This window comes from Aythya ferina (assembly GCF_964211825.1).
Source record: "Aythya ferina genome assembly, chromosome: 3".
In the NCBI taxonomy this organism is placed as follows: domain Eukaryota; kingdom Metazoa; phylum Chordata; class Aves; order Anseriformes; family Anatidae; genus Aythya; species Aythya ferina.
Genome location: NC_140298.1, coordinates 35066734 through 35085633, shown reverse-complemented (window position 1 = coordinate 35085633; position 18900 = coordinate 35066734). Strand labels below are relative to the sequence as shown.

The window sequence follows — 18900 nt, the reverse complement described above, 5'->3', positions numbered from 1 at the left end:
CAATTGAAACATAAAACAATTATTTCAAAGGAACATTATGCCAACATGATTCAGTTCTACCCAGCACTATTCTGAAACTCCAATAAGTAATCTAAAGAATTGCTTATCAGACAGTCTAGCTGTTTTCTGAGATGTTATACAATCCTTCCCAGTATTTTTCTTTTTGCAGCCATCATTTGGGCTACTTCCAAATCACATTCACTTCAACAACATGAGATTAAGCTTCTGGAGGTGCTTTGGCATACTCTAGGACCTACGTAAGGCCTGTGAGGCCTTGTAGCACAACTGTAGAATAAAAATTTTAAATGTTCAATAACTAATAATAGAAGGACACTTATTAGTAGTAATTATGATAAAAGTACACCTTTGAATATACTGTTCAGAAAACAGCATACTTAAACTTGATTAAAATCCTGCCTGTTCTTAAGTTATTTAAATAAACCAAAATAAGACTAACCTATTTGAAGGTAAGATGATTAATTCCTATCACGATGGGTGATTTGCACCAAATAGTGTTTTATTGCTGCAACTTTTCTTTTAAATTACTCAATAGGCACTGCAAACAATATGAGTTCCATTAAAAGATAAATTCCTAGTGACAATTTAGTTTCTTAACGTAGTTGTGTAACTCACTTAGAAGGAGAGTTTCTTTCTTCTTAGGTCACTCAAAATCACTCTCTTAGGTGAGACTACTGGAATATCTCATTTGAAAAGTGACAGATCCTACTCTGTATATTTGGATTTCTGTTCAGTAGTTAAATAGCTATTATTTACCTGAAAGTAAGCAGTAGACAGGGATTTTGTTTTGCTTCTTTTCCTTTTCAAGTATTGTTTCTTTTCATATGTTTTCAGTGGATCAAACTTCACCTCTGTAAATATAAAACAAAACAAAAAAAATTGTAGGGAGTCCTTACACATCTTGTTAGATTTATACAGCTCAAAAAGTGGACAAGCTTTTGGACACACAAACTCCTTACTGCATATCTTTTTTGTTTGTTTGTTTGTTTGTTTTGTAACTATCATTTTGTCTAATATAAACTATAGCATCTCTTATATCCCTAGACTACAGTCACACTGACATTTTTTTCATAGTTCACAAAAGAATAGCTTCTTTGGTGGCAGTAACTGTTAACAATCTTATCTGTTGTTATAAAAGCAAGTACTTATGGGCTACTTATTTGCAATAAAAATTGTGTTCTGAAGAAAATCTTGAAATGAATTTATATACAGGTGAAACTCCTGTTTTTCATGGAGATGGTCTGGCATATAAGTTGATCCATGTTTTCAAATATCATATCTAGGACTTAACAGTTGTTATAAGCAACCTTTGTATAGCTTTGGAAAAATCTAACTGGAGTGTGTTCAAACCACTGCCCTCTCCTGGGGGACACAGAATAATGCAAAGTTGAGCAAATACAGGGCTCCTGATCTTGTTACTGTATCTATAGTGTAGATAATATATCTAATATACTATTAGATTAATAATAATATACTTTCATGAATGCTACTGGTCTGTCAGAAAAACTACCTCTAAGGTCTTTAGGAACATCACTTTCTGACCTTAGGATATACAGGCAGTGGTGTTGCATTTACGACTCATCATTTCAGTTATAAACATCATGTGAAAGATCAAAAACAATTGTAATTTTCTTGAGAATTATTATAACAAGACTCCGATTCTGTGAAGAAATAAAGGAGAAAAAATGCAACATACCTGTTAACTATTAAAATGTTGTTTGCTATTTTGGATTTAAATTCTTTATTTTTTCTCATTTTTGGCCAATTTATGTAATTTCTGTGTTCTTCAGTCATACATGAAAGATGGGTAAAATACATCTTGTGACTTCTGTTGGTAAACTCAGGGTCCTAGATTTAGCCTAGATTTGAAGAGAATTGAATTCCAAATTGAAACTCACTGATTTTTTATATGCTTGGGGAGTCGTAAGTGAAACATGCTAGATAAGTCTAAATAACAACTAACTACAGGATCCATGGACAAGACATAGATGTAAGAGCAACATTGGGTAAACAAACCTTTTTTTTTTTCATTTTAATGTAGTGACTCAGGCAGGAAGTCTGCCTCTTCACATTGGCAAATAACTGATGTCTGCAGTCCCTGGATACCAACCCTTACCCATTTATAAGATTTCTCAACTGTAGACGCACAGCATTAGCATGTGACAAAATCACCCAGCCTTAAAAGCATCTGGCATTCAAGACTTGAATGAGCAATAGTAGTTGGTTTACTTAAACCAGAAAAATGAACTTTGCCTGAAAAAAAAATATTTTTTTTTCCTTCATTACTTTAAAATATGTAGGAAAAAATAAACTAAAAATAATATAATAAAAATAGAAATAATACAAAGTAGAAAAAGCAGCAGAAAATGAAGAAGGAGAAAGAGAAAAAGAAAGAGAAAAAGAAAAGGAAGAGGAAAAGAAAAAGGAAGAGGAAAAGAAAAAGGAAGAGGAAAAGAAAAAGGAAAAAGAAAGAGGAAGAGAGGAAGAGAGGAAGAGGAAGAGGAAGAGGAAGAGGAAGAGGAAGAGGAAGAGGAAGAGGAAGAGGAAGAGGAAGAGGAAGAGGAAGAGGAAGAGGAAGAGGAAGAGGAAGAGGAAGAGGAAGAGGAAGAGGAAGAGGAAGAAAAGGAAAAGGAAAAGGAAAAGGAAAAGGAAAAAAGAAAAGGAAAAGGAAAAGGAAAAGGAAAAGGAAAAGGAAAAGGAAAAGGAAAAGGAAAAGGAAAAGGAAAAGGAAAAGGAAAAAGGAAAAAAAAGAAAAAGAAAAAGAAAAAGAAAAAGAAAAAGAAAAAGAAAAAGAAAAAGAAAAAGAAAAAGAAAAAGAAAAAGAAAAAGAAAAAGAAAAAGAAAAAGAAAAAGAAAAAGAAAAAGAAAAAGAAAACTTCTGGGAATACTGTTGCAACATGCCTAAATAAAAGCTATTCTGTTTGGTTTCAAACAGTTCAAGAACACTTGGTTTTACATTGCTTTGACGTCAGTCTTCCATAAGTCATTCTGTTTCTTTCTTTTTAGTTTGGAAAACACTGCTTTCTGTAGCTATTAGGATGCTGTATGAGTCAGCATGCATAGATCCCACCTATTCACAGAATTATATGGGGGGAAACAGTATTAAAAACCACATGCCAGGAGAACGGCCACTTTACCAGTGCTAGCACATGAGCACAGCCACACTGACTTGTACATTGTTCTGTTCACCCCTTGTTTATGTTAGGATGCAAATACATGGAAAGTTTAGTTGGAAGGTTGGTGGTGGTCTTTTAAGGTATTTAGTGACTTGGTAATGAGGACACCATTTTTCTCTATTTTCACTTCAGGCTTTGCTTGCACAATTCGACACATTGCACAATTTCTCCATGTCTTAATCTTCTCCTCTAAGAAAAAGGGATAACCAACTCCGCAGCTAAACGTGCTAATGTCAGGACTGCCTGGCTACAGCATGTGTATAGACAAATGAGCCTGTGTAAGTACTTAACTATGTTCACTATGGCAGCCTCTTGAGATGAATGTAACTAGAAAGTATGATTTTCCCTAGTTTTAGCCATGCCGTGTTACTCAGACTATGATGCAAACTTTTGCTTCCCTATAGTCTTCTTGTACAACTCCCTCCATCTCATTGCAGATACAAAATCTCCTATCTACTCACTTAATCATGTCCTGTGACATGTTCTAGTCACCCTGTCCTAATCTATCTTCTCCTAAGAGTAACTATTACCTTTTGCTATATTTCTTAATTACTCACTCTCCCCTCTCCACTCAGAGCATGCTTCAGTCTTTTCCATCCAAACAAATAGGCAGACCAAAAGCCCACAAGTTGTCCAATACCTTTGTTTCTCTTTGCCTCCAAACTAATACTTCAATTTCCCGACTCCTTTCCATTTTTACATTATCGAAGGCATGCCAATTATTTTATTGGCGGGAGTTCTCCTTTTTACATATATTCTAGACCTTCCATCAATATACCTCTTTGCATCACACCCTTAATTTTCATTTAATGATAACAGTGAAACTCAGAGCCAGGCCTTTACCCTTGCCCTTCAGAACTACAAAACTGAATTTTACTCCATGACTGTAATCCCCTTGCATCATGTTTTCCTCTCTGCACATACATTCAGAAAGCTATTGCAAAAATCATCTTTTCAGCTGTCATGTAGTTCATGCTGCTGGTGACTGTGCATCCTCCAATAACTCTCCCTTCTTTATTACATTATTTTGCTTGTTTTTAAGGTCCTTGTCTATTCTATAACATTACAGTCATCACAGCTTGATAGGAAAGTTCTATACTTTCCACATTGTTTCCTTTTAATTCCTTCTTTTTTTGCATTGCCTCCTGTCCTAAACTGGATAGCAGAGCTGTTTGGTGCAGGTATATTTCCTCCCTCCCTCCCTTCCTTCCTTCCTTTCTTCCTTCCTCTGTCCCTCCCTCCCTTCTTTCCTTCCTTCCCTTCTTTTTCTTTCTCTTCCTTTCTGTCTCTTTCCTTCTTTTCCTTAACTTACACAGAGCCCAACAAAGCTTCTAGTCCATGACTTTGATTTCTAAGTAATATTATAAATCAATGACTGATAATTATGTTTCATAATGTTCTGTTGAAGCTGATGGGACTATAATACTCTTCAAACAAGAGCAAGCATTTAAATGACCATAGAAGGATTTATGTGTTGAGTGGAACTGAACACAAGACTCTGAATTTCTCACCATTTTTTAGATTAAAAAAAACAAAACAAAACAAAACAAAAAACCACCAAACTACCCAACAATAACAAACCACAGCCTTTTCTACTCACTGTCACCCAGCACTTTATCTATGCCTTGGTCAGAGATAGATCAACAAGAGGCTTTGGGAGGTTTCATGACATAATAATGAATAAAAAACCCTATAATGCTAAAGAAAGATGTGAGAGGGAGGTAGATAAATTGTGCAGAAAACATCAGCATTGCATTCGAAGCATGTTAATGTGAGCGTCCTGCTAACACTTATGACATTGTAGTTTGCAACAAAGGATGCAGTTTACCATTTAGAAGGGAGAAGAAAAACAAAACAAACAACAACAAGAGAAAAAAACAGCTTTAACAAAAAGATGTGTCGCTAGTTCAGTCAGAATCCTAAGGATGCTTCAATTTCACCATAGGATATGGAAATAAACAAATACATGTATGCATGTGTGTATGTATATATAGAAGAGCTCAGGAGGATATTTTAAGATTTTCTGTCTTGGCTGAGTCTATCAAGACATACATTTTTAGGAAACATATGCATTTTGCATCAGAACAGCAGTGAAATCTTAAAGTAGTTTCCAACTCTATCTGTAATGCATAAGATGTAGTCCTGTGCCTAAGAAACAGATGGAAACAATAGCCAACAAGAAACATCCCTTCTCTTCTCAAAGGGCTGGACTAGTAGAAGCTGAACAAGGCAATTTACACAGAAAAATTCATTTTTTCAGTACTGAATTCACAAGGAGAAAAAGCAAAGGCTATAGGGTTTGGGGACAATACCTGAAATATTGAAAAATAGTTTTTAATTTAATTTATTTTAATATTATTTTTTTTTATTCCACTCAGATATAGGTATGTATACTTCTCTATTACCACATCTCTTATAAATAAAGGTTGCACTGTTCCCGGTGGAGCTGATGGAACGTATTCAACTGATATTATACTTAAATTTAGGCCAAGTTTCAGATCTTAAAATTCTGGTCATTTAAGAAAAAAAGGGAAGGGTTTTTGGTCATGTAGAAGATACACATTTGGCACTAATGTTTCCAGGAGCTCGATGGTGAGACAAACTCAGACTTTGGCAAGATTTTTGGCCCTTCATCCATTCCAGTTGATCTATGGAAAGATTTTAATGTTCTAGCTTCTAATCAGTATCTCAGCCAAATGGCACGATAGTTGCCAAGAATAAGTGAAGTCCATGAAAAGTAAAACTCTTGAAGAAAAAAAAAAAAAGGAAAAAAAAAAAAAAAAAAAAGGAAAAAAAAAAGGGACTTAAAAGTTTGGGCTATTATAAAACTTAAAAGGCTGTTTATTTGGAAGCATGTGAAGTTGCTAGGTGACATAATGGAACACAAGCCCTTGAACTGACAGCTCCAGTGTATCCTATGGCCTGTATTATTTTTGAATTGGAAGAAAACTACAAGAATGAAAGCAGATGATTAGTTAGGATGCTACAGCTATTAATTCCAAATGCAAAGGTTGAGCTTTTTAAAACACACAATTGCCAGATCCTGTAACTCTAATCTTATACACAGTCATGTAATCATTTCAAGCCCATAGGTTGCTCATGTTCTATGGAGCATTTTCTCAAAAACTGTGACTGAAGAAAGTTCAACCCTTATCTCTAAGATTTAGAATAAATGCAAATGCTGAAAATTCTTCAAGTACTATGTGATTTCCCAGGGAAAACATAAAGCAGATTTTAAATATTCAAAGTTTTTTAGGCCTCCAGCATACAATACAATTTCTAGACCAATACACAGCTGAAATAGTTAGCTGTCATTTTCAGGCTCCATTTTTCAAGACTTCCTCAAAGCTGTAGGAAATAAAAATACTGAAAACAGTTCTTTCTGTCTGGTATCAAAAGGAAGATTTCCTACAACTCCTTCATCTTTGTAACCAGCTCTTTACTGTTTTATCTAATAACAGGCACTTTTCCAAAACTTATTCTCAGTTATGAATTTAACTGAAGATTCCCTACAGCATAAAAATTACAACTGTCTTTCAGGTAGAGCATGCTCCTTTTTACAAGCTCCACACTATCTGCCGACAATGACCTTATACAGAAGAAAGAAACACATTTCTCCCACATATAGAGATATCAGCATGATTAAAATGAACTAAACAGGTTAACTTCCATCAAGTGGCTTGGCAGAAGAGAAAACACTCAAACTGTATTTGGCTGTTCATTCCTAGTATGCTTCTAAAAAGACATTTCAATGATCTTTAAAAAGACTTTTTGGAATAGAAGTTCTTGATTTCACATTCTGTATCAAACCTCTCCAAACATAAGTGATCAGGCAGTCCTCTTTCACAACTTTATCATGCTTCCTCCAGTATTTGAAGGCACCAGTTGAACTAAACACATCTAATTTTCTTTTGTTTTCCAGTGTTTGCATTTACATTATTTCCATTTGTTCTTATGTTTATCTTAGAAGATTTTTTCACTTTCACAGCAATTCCCCATAGTATATTTCTACACACACATAAAGCCTCTCTGCTTTTCCTTTGCTAAATAGTTTTTTTTTTTTGTGACAAAGATATTGAAATATTACATAAGATGTCTCCTCACAAAAGTTCACTAATAACTTCCTTACAGTCCAACAATAACCTCTTCCTTAACAAAGTATAGTAGGTAAACCTTTAACTAGTTTCTCACCTATTTTATAATTCTTCCACTGATCTCCAATCTGCTGCATTCAACATACCACATACCTCACTCAAGAAGAAAGTACAGATAATTTTGATGCTCAAATGAATGAGGCAACTTTTGTATTGCTGAAAGATTAGAAAGCGTAGAGAGTGATAAATCTGAGGTGAGAGCCACTGGGCTAAGAAGTCATTCTTGAAAGCAACATATTGATGAGCACAGTACTAAAGCACTGTGCCATTGCTGCAGAAACAGCTTTGTAACAAAAGGGGTACTTTAAAAGTGAACTGTGAGTCCCTTCTGTTATCTCTCTTCTCTTGCTGCACACTGCAAGTGGCCCAGAATTCCTTTTTCCCTTTCAGACATTTGGCTTGTGTTTTTAGGCGGGGACCCATTTAAGTCTAAGAAGGCTCATTGGCTTCCCTGTGCAACCACACCATATTCAGGGTAGTCCTATGCAAGCAGACTTGTGTGTCTCTGCATTGTGCCACGAGTTCCCAGTTTACAGCTCAGACTCTGTTTTGAAGAAGGGCACCTAAGCTCTTTGCAGATCAGACTTCGTATTGAAAACAATATAGTCTCATTCACTAAACTCCATATTTCAGCTACAGCTGCAGACATAAACTAGCTTTCCACATAGCTAACTGCAGTATTTCTCTGTCCACTACCCAGTTAATTCACAATATAGCAAAACTGCTAAATGACACTGTGCCACTGTGTCATTTGTTCCGTTTGCTGTTTTCCAAGAATGCTGCACTCTCCTTTATCCATTTAAATTCTAATTAAATAAATAAATGCAAATCCAGTAGTTTTGGAGCAATGCTGAGATGATACTCACTATTTATTCCATTATCACATTCCAATGTCCTGCATTTCCTTTGCTTTCTATTTAAACACGAACGAATATTTTCGATGTTTTCATTTTTACCCTTTTGACTTCTGTGCTTGACTTCAGTTGGTGATTAGTCCCTTCCCATTTCATTCCCTGAGGGCGCACTACTTATTATATGCTTTCTGGGATACGTGTTCACTCAGGACAAGAAATCTTTCCTCTGGTTTTTCTTATTTGGAATAAAAAGTTCAACATATTTTTACCATATCTGAGTTACAGAAATTTCTATTCTCTTCCACAATGAAGTTCTTGCTCTTGCACTTAATTTAGACCGCTGACTTGGAACCGCTGTGATCTGACCTTTACCACTATGTTCCACCCAAACAGCTCATGTAGCTCGTGTAACTTTTTGGTAACGATTTAGCAGAATAACCGAGTCCTACTGTTACCTCTCTAGAAACTAAGCTCTCACAACAGGCCTTCAACTTTTATGTCCCTTATAGAACCTTTAGCCTAACAATTTTTATATTGCATTAAGTCTCTATTGCATGTAAGTAGGCATTTTTCCCCAATTTCTTTTGCAGGTGTTTATAATCAGCCCTTCCCTGGGCAGCGCCAGGTGGCAGAGGGACACCTGTGGGCGCAGGTGGCAGCGGCAGCTCTGACTGGAAATGGTTGCCGTGCCTGCTCTCCCCGGGGTGCTGCTCGGAGGCTCGGTTTTCTCACAGCCGTGACACCCCCGAGGACAAAGGTTGTGGGGAATGGCTGTTAACGGCCACGCAAGCAGCACAACTCCGCAGACGACGGCCAGCTCGGCTCCCTCCTCCTCCAAGCCCCACGGAGCAAGGGGGCGCCCCGCCGCAGCCCCCCGAAGGTGCGCGATGACGCCCGGCGGGCACCGAGCTCCCCGCAGCGCTGCCCTCCCCGCCGGGCAGGCTGGGTAGCGTGTCGTGGTTACCGTTACTAGGCTGGCGGCGGAGGAGCGATGGTGAAGGAAACCATCCGGGTGTACGCGCGGCTGAAGCCCTTAGGGAGGCGGCAGCAAGCGGGGGTACGAGGGGGAGACGGGGGTGACACTGCCGGGGGCGCCCGTGGCGGTGGCTGGAGAGCGGGCCCGGGACCCCGCAGGCAGCCTCCGGCTGGGCAGGGGGGGAGCTGAGGGGTCGGGAAGGGGGAGGAAGAGCCACCGGCCTGTTCCCTGCAGCCTTGGCGAGTGAATACCATCGCCAAGTGCAGAAACTCTGGAATGTTTTTGTGAGGGTAAGGGGTGGGTTCCCCAGGGAAATCTTTTGGTGTGTGACAGAGTTTACACGATTAAACGTTGTTCTGAAGGAGGGGAATAAGTAGCACCCGGTACTTGTCTGTCGTTGCAAGAAATAATAAAAATAACGGAAGTGTCCCTCAGAAATAGCGCATTCCAATTTGAAATAAGCTCTGTTCCTTCTGTCATAATCTTTTCAAACCTATTCCTCTCTCTTTTTTTTTTTTTTTTTTTTTTTGGAGGGATTTGAATTGGGTGCCATTTTTTGTTTGTGAATAACATCTCCGGTATTGAAGTGGTTTATTAAGCAAGTTACGTAAACATGACTACATTTCTGTTTCTTAGGGTATGGTTTATGTGACAACAAACAGGTCAGTGTTGGTATGTACTTGTTGAATGGTAGCTGAAGGAGAATACATGCAGTAAGGACTCTTCAAGTAGGGAGAATTATTCTACTTTGCTGTAGTACTTTGAAATACTGATTAGCTATAGTACACCTAAAGGCTGTGCTCTTTCATTGCTAAAACTACTTTAATTCACATCCATGCTTACTAGATTTATTCAGTTGATGATGACGAGAAATCCGTGTCCAGTCTGGAGATAATTGTGCCGCATGATTTAGCAGATGGGTTCGTCAATAATAAACGGGAGAAATACAAGTTCAAGTAAGTACAAGCCTTATCTCTGTGTAGGGGTTCAGGTAGACATATAGAATGAGATGAAAAACCTATTCCCCAAATTAAGTTTTAATTAATTTTTAATATAAAGGTATCTTTATACTGCTCCCTCAACAAGAGGAATACTACACCGTATTATGTTCTACAGCTGAATGATTGTGATAATATTTGATGAAGTTGTGTTTTGTTGTGTTTTTTGGTGTGTTTTTTTTTTTTTTTCTCATCCATTGCATGTCATTATACATTTGAGTCTGATTTCAAAGATTGCATCTTCATTTATCAGTTCTTCCATTCTTACAGCTTGTTTTGAATTTGCCTTTGAAAACTGAGTGCAAGGCTGTTGTTTTTTTGTGACCTAATGAGTTGGCATAGGCTGGCTAAAGATGTCTTTATGTTAAACACTCTGTTTAAAAACAATGTCTCAAACATAACCAAAACAGTGTAAAAACAAACAACAAAAAACAAAACAAAACAAAAAAGCAAAAGAGATTGTTAAAAGAAACAAAACCATCATACTAGAATGTAAACAATTTTTAGAAACTGAAAATAAGTACCAGTATTATCAAACAAATATATTTTTTATCTTTTTGACAGAAAGCTTAGAGGCAAGATTTTAAAATGCTGCTGGTGGAAAAAAGCTAGATGTATAACTACTTCTAATAAATAGGTTGAGAATGTTTTTTCCAAGTTAAACTTTCCTTTATTTATTTTTTTTCAATATCAAATCAAGAAAATTTGTTAGTTTATACTATTAAAAAAAAAAAAAAAGAGCCACAGATTAATATCTGTAGCTCAGCCTGATGTCACTTTACAATAAATCTGTTCTGCTTGGGAAGTGAGGAACTGTCTTCTCCAACTATATGCAAAACTATCTTAGATTGCAGATGCCCAAGCCAGCTGTAATGAATGCTGATTTTTTTTGTTTAATCTTCATAATTTATTAAAAACCATAGAGATGGGTTTTGAGAAATACTATGACTTATTGTCCTTAAGGCAATACAAAAATGATGCTATGGATTAAGGATTTATGGATTTGTTTTCTCTGTAAAACTCATGTTTGCATACAGTCTGTCCTAGTCAGCTCAAACATTATTCTCTTCTGTTCTTACTTTCTCCTATGGAAATCAAACACCATTTTCCGAATGACTTTCCTAATTAAGGGTTAGCAGGATAGAATGTATGCCTCTGTATTTCATGTATCACATGTGTTTGACATGTAGATGCTGCATAATCCCTTGCAGTCCATGTTGCCTTTCTACATACCCAATATCCCTGGGACCTTTCTATATACCCTGTGAAGTTCTAGGTGAATACGCTGTTCCAGATAGGACAGACAACAAAGCAGGGCATGAGCAATACAGGAAGTTCCTGGAGTATGTTCACTCCTAAACTTCATGAAACTTGGTTAAAGAGCCAGTGAGGGTGAGAAGAACTGCTGCACCTTGTATTTCAAATATAGAACTGATCATGGATGTGAAAATCGAGGCTGCAGTGGCAATGGGATAGTGAAACTTAAGATCCTGAGGAGAGCAAGGCAGAAAGCAAAATCATAACTCTGGAAATTGTGAGAGCAAATTTTGGGCTGTTCAGGGACCTGCTTGAAAGAATCCAATGAGACACAGCCCTAGAGAGAAGAGAGGCCCAGGAGAGGCAGCTGTCTTTCAAGGATCACCTTCTTCAGGCTCAAGAACTGTCCATCCCAATGACCAGGAAATGAAGCAGAAGCAGCAGGGAGCCTGTATGGATGCATGCTGAAATGAGCTGAGCTGCAGGGCTCAGAGGGTTGTCATCGGGGGTACAAAGTCCAGGTGGATGCCAGTCATTAGTGGTACTAACTACTAGTTAGTAGTTAATATGGGGGTGCAATGCTATCTGACATCTTTATTAATGACCTGGATGATGGGACCAAGCATACCTTCAGCAAATTTGCATGCAACACCAAACTGAGATGGGTGGCTGATGTACAACCTGGTTGTGCTGCTGTTCAGAAGAACATTGAGTGGCCGGAGAAATGAGCCACTAGGAATCTCATGAAGTTCAGCAAAGGGAAATGTTGAGTCCCGCTCCTGGAGAGGAAGAAACATGTTCACTAGTACAGGCTTGTAGTTGACTGGATGGAAATCAGACTTGCAGAAAAGTACCTAGATTGCTGTTTCCAATTTTGAGTCCCAGGAAAGGGACACAAAGATGACTAAAGGACCAGAGCATCTGATGTATAACAAGAGGCTGAAATTGCTAGAAGAAAAGTTGAAGGGACTCATCAATCTCATCAGGGAAAGTAAAGAAGGTGGAGCTGTATGCTTCCTAGTGGCGCCTGGTAACAAGGTGAGGGTTAACGGGCACAAACTGAAGTATGGGAAATTCCATTCAAGCATAAGAAAAAAAACTTCTCTTACTGTGGGGGTAAGCAAATACTGCCATGGGTTGCCTGGATATATTGTGGAGTCTACGTATATAGAGATAACTATACCTGACAGGACAGAATCTTGCTCTAGTTGACCCTCCTTTGAGCAGGGGAATTGTAGAAGATGAGCTCTTGTGACATCAAATATTCTATGATTCTGTAAGGCTACTGCAGATATTTTGTATAGGAATTGGAGGAATAAAAAAAATGAGTTAAGTATTTCCTTGTGATGATTACAGTAAGTATGCAACAGAAAGAAGGAACAAGTTATGAGAGAATTTGGACATGGCTATGCTGGTGGGACACTCTATTTAATTGTAGTGTAATCTATTTATCCAGGTTTCAGTGTGGTGCCAGTTACAAACACTGATTCTCTTGATAGATCTAAATTACAGATATTTTTTTTCTAAGCCACATCATTTTATCAGAGGATTTTATTGTGTAGTTCTTGTCAATGCAGCACTGTGTACAGCCTATTTATATACAATAGTACAACAGCATGCTTTGGGTAAGACTACAGGGAAAACATTGTACTAAGTTATGTAAGCCTCATGATGTAAACATTGACTGTTACAAACACAAACAAAAATGTATGAATCAAGCAGTGTTTTTAGATTCTGAGCAATTATTATTTGATTAATATTTTCAGATTTCAGAAAATTTTTGATCAAGAGGCAAAACAAGATGTGGTTTTTGACAGCATTGCCAGACCAGTGGCAGAATGGTATGTTGTTCTTGCGAGTGATCAGGGTAACACAGGGTCAAAAATCGCTTTCACTGTATGACTTAGAGGAGAGCTAGCAAGTGTTTGATTCATTGTTGTAAAAATGTATTGATAATTTAATTTTTCTAAATACTGACATATCTGAATCTGGGAGATTGTATGTGTGATAAGGTTTCATCATAAAATCCTAGAGTAGTACTGCTGCTGTTTTCTCCTGTTGCATAGGCATAGCAATTCATGTCTAGTTAGTTCTTGTCTATAATATAAACTCACTGTATTACATTAGTTTAAAAAAAATAAATAAATAAATAAAAATAAATTCTATATGGTTCCATTAGTTACACAATGGTTAGTATTGGAAGGGATCCTTGGAGGATGTTTGGCTCAACTCCCAAAAGGGGAAAGCCTAAAAAAAAATAACCTCCCTGTTTCATTAAGTAGATACACCCAAGAACCAGCATCTGTGGTGGTATTTTCAATTTTTGCTCATTATTACAGTCCTAATGTATAAGGCCGTGGTTTTTGCAGTATATATTTTCTCTTCCATGTTATAATCAAACAATGCTTGTATTTCAGAGTTCGCAAAGGCAAGTGTTTAAAACTGATGTAGAAGGTTTCCTTACTCATTGTGTGGATTGAATGCCACTCTCAAGCAGGTGGATTTTCTAATGTGCCACTCTCTGTATTCACCTAAGGTCCATACTGCTGAAGTCAGTACTAGTTTTCTGCTTTAGGAAAACAGACATCCTCAATTTGATACTTAGGTCTTTCTCATGTTGTTCCCTGGGTGTAAAAATATGCTTAACTCTTTATAATTTTGTTTTCCTGTTGATTTTTTTCTTTTCAAATGCTTGTTTTTCCCTCAATTTTCTGCTTAAAATTCCCACATAAAACAGGAAGGGAATTGACAGTGAAAACGAAGGGCCAGTGAAATTGAATCTTCACTAGAATAAGATAAATACACTTTTTTTTTTTTGTATTCTTTCATGGAAAATGTATTTCTTTGCATACCTGACTATACCTTGTATAGTTTTTGGTTAACTCATTTACTTAAAATATTTATGGCTTTAACAATGACTGAAGGTAAAAACGTTTATATCTTATATAATTGTGCTTGGAAAGAGAACTGTTAAAACTCCTTGTTGCACACTATAGATTGAATTATCCTCATTAAAACTCATAGTATCAAAGCTAGCTAGTAACAGACACTTTTTAGAGACATTATTTATTTATTTATTTGGAATGGTTCACTAGAATATGGAAGAGTTTTCCAGCTGTAGTTCACCTGTGTAGTGCTCCAACAAACATGAATTTGTGGTGTTTTCCTTTATTTCAGTGTTGACAGATATGGGATTTCTATTCATCTATTTGATTCATTATGTAGACTTTTTAATTTTTTTTTGTAGACTCTAAATACATAAATACTATTGAATTAATCATGCGTAGGCATAAAATTATGTCCAAACAGCTGTCTTTATCTTTAACGCTAAAGTTGATTACACATTCTTAACTGAATCAAGAAAATGTTGACATCTCTGAAGGTTAAGGTGTTAAGGCTAACATTCAAAATAACGTGTTTGTTGTTACTGATAATGTTGAAGGAAAACGCTACTTGTGTTTTTAGGTTATACTTGAAGTATATTCCTGTTTCTCATCCTTTACCTTCATTTTTTTACCCTTATTTAGGCAAAAATATATATATTTGGAAATGTCTTTGTAGTCATGATGTTCCTTCCCTAATGGAGTCCTTAATTGTTGCTGAAATGTATTTTACTCTATAGTAAATGGCTCAATTTTCCTTTCCATTGAGAGGACAATGAGAATCATTCTGTTACTTTGATAGACCAGACTTCCATAACAAAATTGTCATTCTTTCTTATTTCTTTCTAAGTTGATATTCTCTTCCAGGGAAAAACTGTTGAAAATACATTCATTTTGGATGTTGGAGTTACTTTAAGCAAATACTTTTTGTCTGCGTATTGCCAGGGAAAAGTAGCAGGAAAGTATCAATGAAATAGTTCAGTGACATTTTGAGGCTCTTCGCCATGCATGCTTACAGTGATGAGAAAACTCATTTACACACTTGAATGCTCAGAAAAGAAATCTTGGGCATGGCTTAAACTAGAAACAGCAATACAGTGTCCAGGACTCTAAAATCTTTCTAGTTTGTTCTTGGATGGATGAAAACTGGATGCAACTTTTTTCTTTCCCCTCCCTTTTAAATTTGCTTTCTTTGATGTTGGGCCACTACTTTTCTCTCTAAATCCAGTTACATTGTCATCCCGCCTGTGGTTTCACAGAGGCACCAGACATTAGTTCATTTAATTTACTTTTTCAGTCAAAAGTGGCAGTCTCTGTTAACCATTATAAGCATGTGATTTGCTTTATTTTTTTATTATTATTATTCTATTTTGCTAATGCTTGAGTCATCTCTTATTTGGTTTCATTTTTTCCTTCTTCCTGTTCTTTCCTTTTCATTTTAAATTTATATTCTTGATTTATTTATTTTTTTGTGCAGAGCCAACTTTAAGAGGCAGAACTAGCTCTTCGACTTTCTCAAAAGATGAGGAAATAAATAACATCCTTTTATAGTTTGCTAACAGTTAAGCATTGCTCTAGTTCAACAACAGAACCAAGTTTCTCATAGTGCTTCAAATATCATGATGATGAATACAATCAAATTATGTGGAAAATCTTAGTGCTTTTCAGTTTTGTTTTCAGTTCTGATGTGACTGATAATTTGTGTTGGCTTATTAAAGAATAATATCAAAATATTTCTTTTTAGGCATAATCATAGAAATTAGAGACAGCCAGAATATTTCTAGCCCAATAGTAGTCACCTATGTTGTGTTTTTAGAAGCCTTACAGCTTCCATGATAATGTTCTTGTTGCTGCACATTGAAGTTTCTTGTGGTGTTCTATATTTATCTTAAGAACTGCTGTTTGTATATACAACCTATTTCCCTTTACTCTGTTTTTTCCATTCTGCTGCTTATTCATACAGAAAATGCAGTAAAAATATAATGTTTTTTATGCAAAATAATGTTGACTATATTTTGTAATGCATTTCTTATCAGTTTTAGAAAATACTTTACCAGTAATTTAAAATATTTGGAAAATATTTGAATTGCTAGATTGTCTTGAAATGCAAAGCCACAGAGTATAAACCAAACCAGGACATTACTATCTATACTAAGTATGCTTATAGAATTTTCTCCTTTGTTTTTCTGTTATTATAATTTTCCTTTCTTCGTGTGTAAGTCTGTGAATAAAATAATATAACAAAAGTATTTGGACTTGCTGTTATTTTTTGCCCCTTCTCTCTCTAACACCTCAGGGATTTATGTTTTACTAGGTAATCAAGGAAAATAATCTCTCTGCAAGTTTCTTCAAATTAATGGAACTTCAGTCAGTAAAGAGGATGCTAATTTACTCTCAAACTATACGTTACTTTTGACTGTCTAATTCAGACTAATACTGGATTTGTTTTACTTTCACAGACTTCAGTAGGGTTTTATATTAATAATCACTCTAATTTGAACTCTTAGATGAGAAATTCCTTGAAACATGAAATCTGACTGAATTTACAAGATTTTTCAATATATAATTTATTTTTTCCAAATGAAATGTTTCTGTATAAATTGTGGCCTCTTGTATTGAATGTAACAGAGTACAAGAAATACAAAGATTCTTAGATAATGTAGGCTCTTATTTCTGAGTTTTTATGGTTCTTCATTACTTTTAAAGCTAATTATTTGGGACAGTTAAAAAGCCATATATTTGCATCTTTTTATGGCAATGGGAACATTTTCTTTATGTTTCTAATAGAAGCCCTTTTCATATATGGTACCTTAATGTGAATTTCACTTAGCAAAGAGCATGTGGAATTAGTGGGGGTATTCCTTTGATATTATGTAGACTGCAGACTATTTCATGCTTCCAAATCTGATGCAATTTGTAGTCTTGTAATGTGGACCTTATATTGGATGTGGACACATGCAACATGTCAGATATTTAAAACAGCTTGTACTCTTACAACTAATGGTATTGAAACTATCTTCAGGAATAAATCAAAATATAATTGCAGGAAATGTGTAATAGGAGAGCAAAAAGTAAAAGAGGCATAATTATTTATTATGTAATAGCCAGAAATTGCCATCAAATTGGATATTCATTGTTTTGCATCAGGAAACTTAGTGATATTTTCTTCTGAATAAATTTAAACTTCAAAAAAAAGTATAGGACTCATTCTTTTGAGGGGTCAAATTATGCACTTTTTTTTTTTTTTTTTAATGAGACTTGAAGTAGATAATAGCTTCCCTACCTATATCTCCTGGTGCTTCACTGGGGTCATAGTGCATCTTCTAAGGAACATAATTCAGACTAAACTTTCTTATTTGGATTCATCTTACCTAAGCAAGATTTTGAAATGCCTATATACATTAATTCATCTATGTCCCTGTCCCACCAAACTGTATTCTGATACACAGTCTTCTCCCATATGAAATTTCTTCTACTGGAAATGCTAATGCTCCCTTACAAGAAGGGCAAAGTATTTTATTTCCACTCTTAGTTGCATCAGTTTGAGTTATTTCAAGTCTCTGACTAGTCTTACTTATAAGCAAGGAATGAGAGAAAGAAAGTTAAGTCATCTCAGAAAAGAGCAATTTGTGTGGGCTGTCTATATTTCAAGGCTGTATTTGAAAATACTGGCAAATAAAAATAGCATCATCAGTAATATACATTCACTTCACTTCTTTCTTGTGTAGTGCTTTTCCACATTACTGCCTACTAGATTTTTATAGATATATGCATTAAAAAAGGTGTCTTGCATTAATAAGTGTCTTCAGAATAGATGCAATTTCAAAAGGAGTTTATGGAGATAGTCCTTTAAAACTGACTGACCCTAACCAGGAGATGTAACATGCTATGTTTTCCATGCGTAGTCTTCTCTTCTGAGCAATACAAACGTGGAGAAGTTAGTTATGTAGCTTGAGTAGGAGAGTTGAAGGAAACATCAAATCTTGGAATGAAATGATCATGGATTGTGAGACAACATTTGCTTAAGTGTTTGTTTTTATGAAGAACAAGCAATTTACAGATCACTTACAAATTTTGCTAAGTTATCAAGACAGTCCACTTTTAACTCAGTGATGTCAGATATCCAGGTAGCGTGTTAGAAATCTGCCTGTTGTGATACGAAGTAATTTCCTTTCTGAAAGGAGTATTCAAGGCCAAGACTACTCAAAAATAGCAGCAGTAATTGGCTACCATATTAATCTGGTGTAGACTAACAAAATTCAGCTATGCTCCCTATGGAAATCAAAAAAAAATTTGTTAGTGTTAAGGAATAGGAAGTGCCCAGTGTATTCCATCTAGACCACTTTTTTAATATTTTATAAAAACATTAAGCACCAAAAAATCCTCAACTAAGGATGACAGATGTTTCTTAAAACAAATGTCAGATCTTCAAGGGCTCATGTTAATTTTAAGCATTCTCATACAAATGAAAGAACTGTTGAATTGAGTATTTTTCACAAGTCTTTTGGATACATGTAAAGTATAGGATGCTGTTTCTCCACTATTTTTACTTGCATTCCTTCTCTCTTCTGTCCTCCCCTTTGCT

At 35.9% G+C, this 18900-nt stretch overlaps 1 protein-coding gene across 5 annotated transcripts in view; it reads left to right on the top strand.

Annotated features, from left to right (window-relative positions):
- The first annotated feature begins 9157 nt into the window (after positions 1 to 9157).
- The window catches only part of KIF6 (kinesin family member 6), a 174640-nt gene continuing 164897 nt past the window's right edge, over positions 9158 to 18900 (top strand). For 4 of the 5 annotated variants that reach the window (XM_084513565.1, XM_084513563.1, XM_084513562.1 and 1 more), the window contains exons 1-3: positions 9158 to 9259; positions 10025 to 10134; positions 13200 to 13274. In XM_084513565.1, coding sequence (XP_084369691.1) covers positions 9194 to 9259; positions 10025 to 10134; positions 13200 to 13274 — 251 coding nt within the window. In that variant the 5' untranslated portion in view covers positions 9158 to 9193. The remainder of the gene's footprint in view (positions 9260 to 10024; positions 10135 to 13199; positions 13275 to 18900) is intronic. The other variant, XM_084513564.1, reaches the window with a different exon arrangement.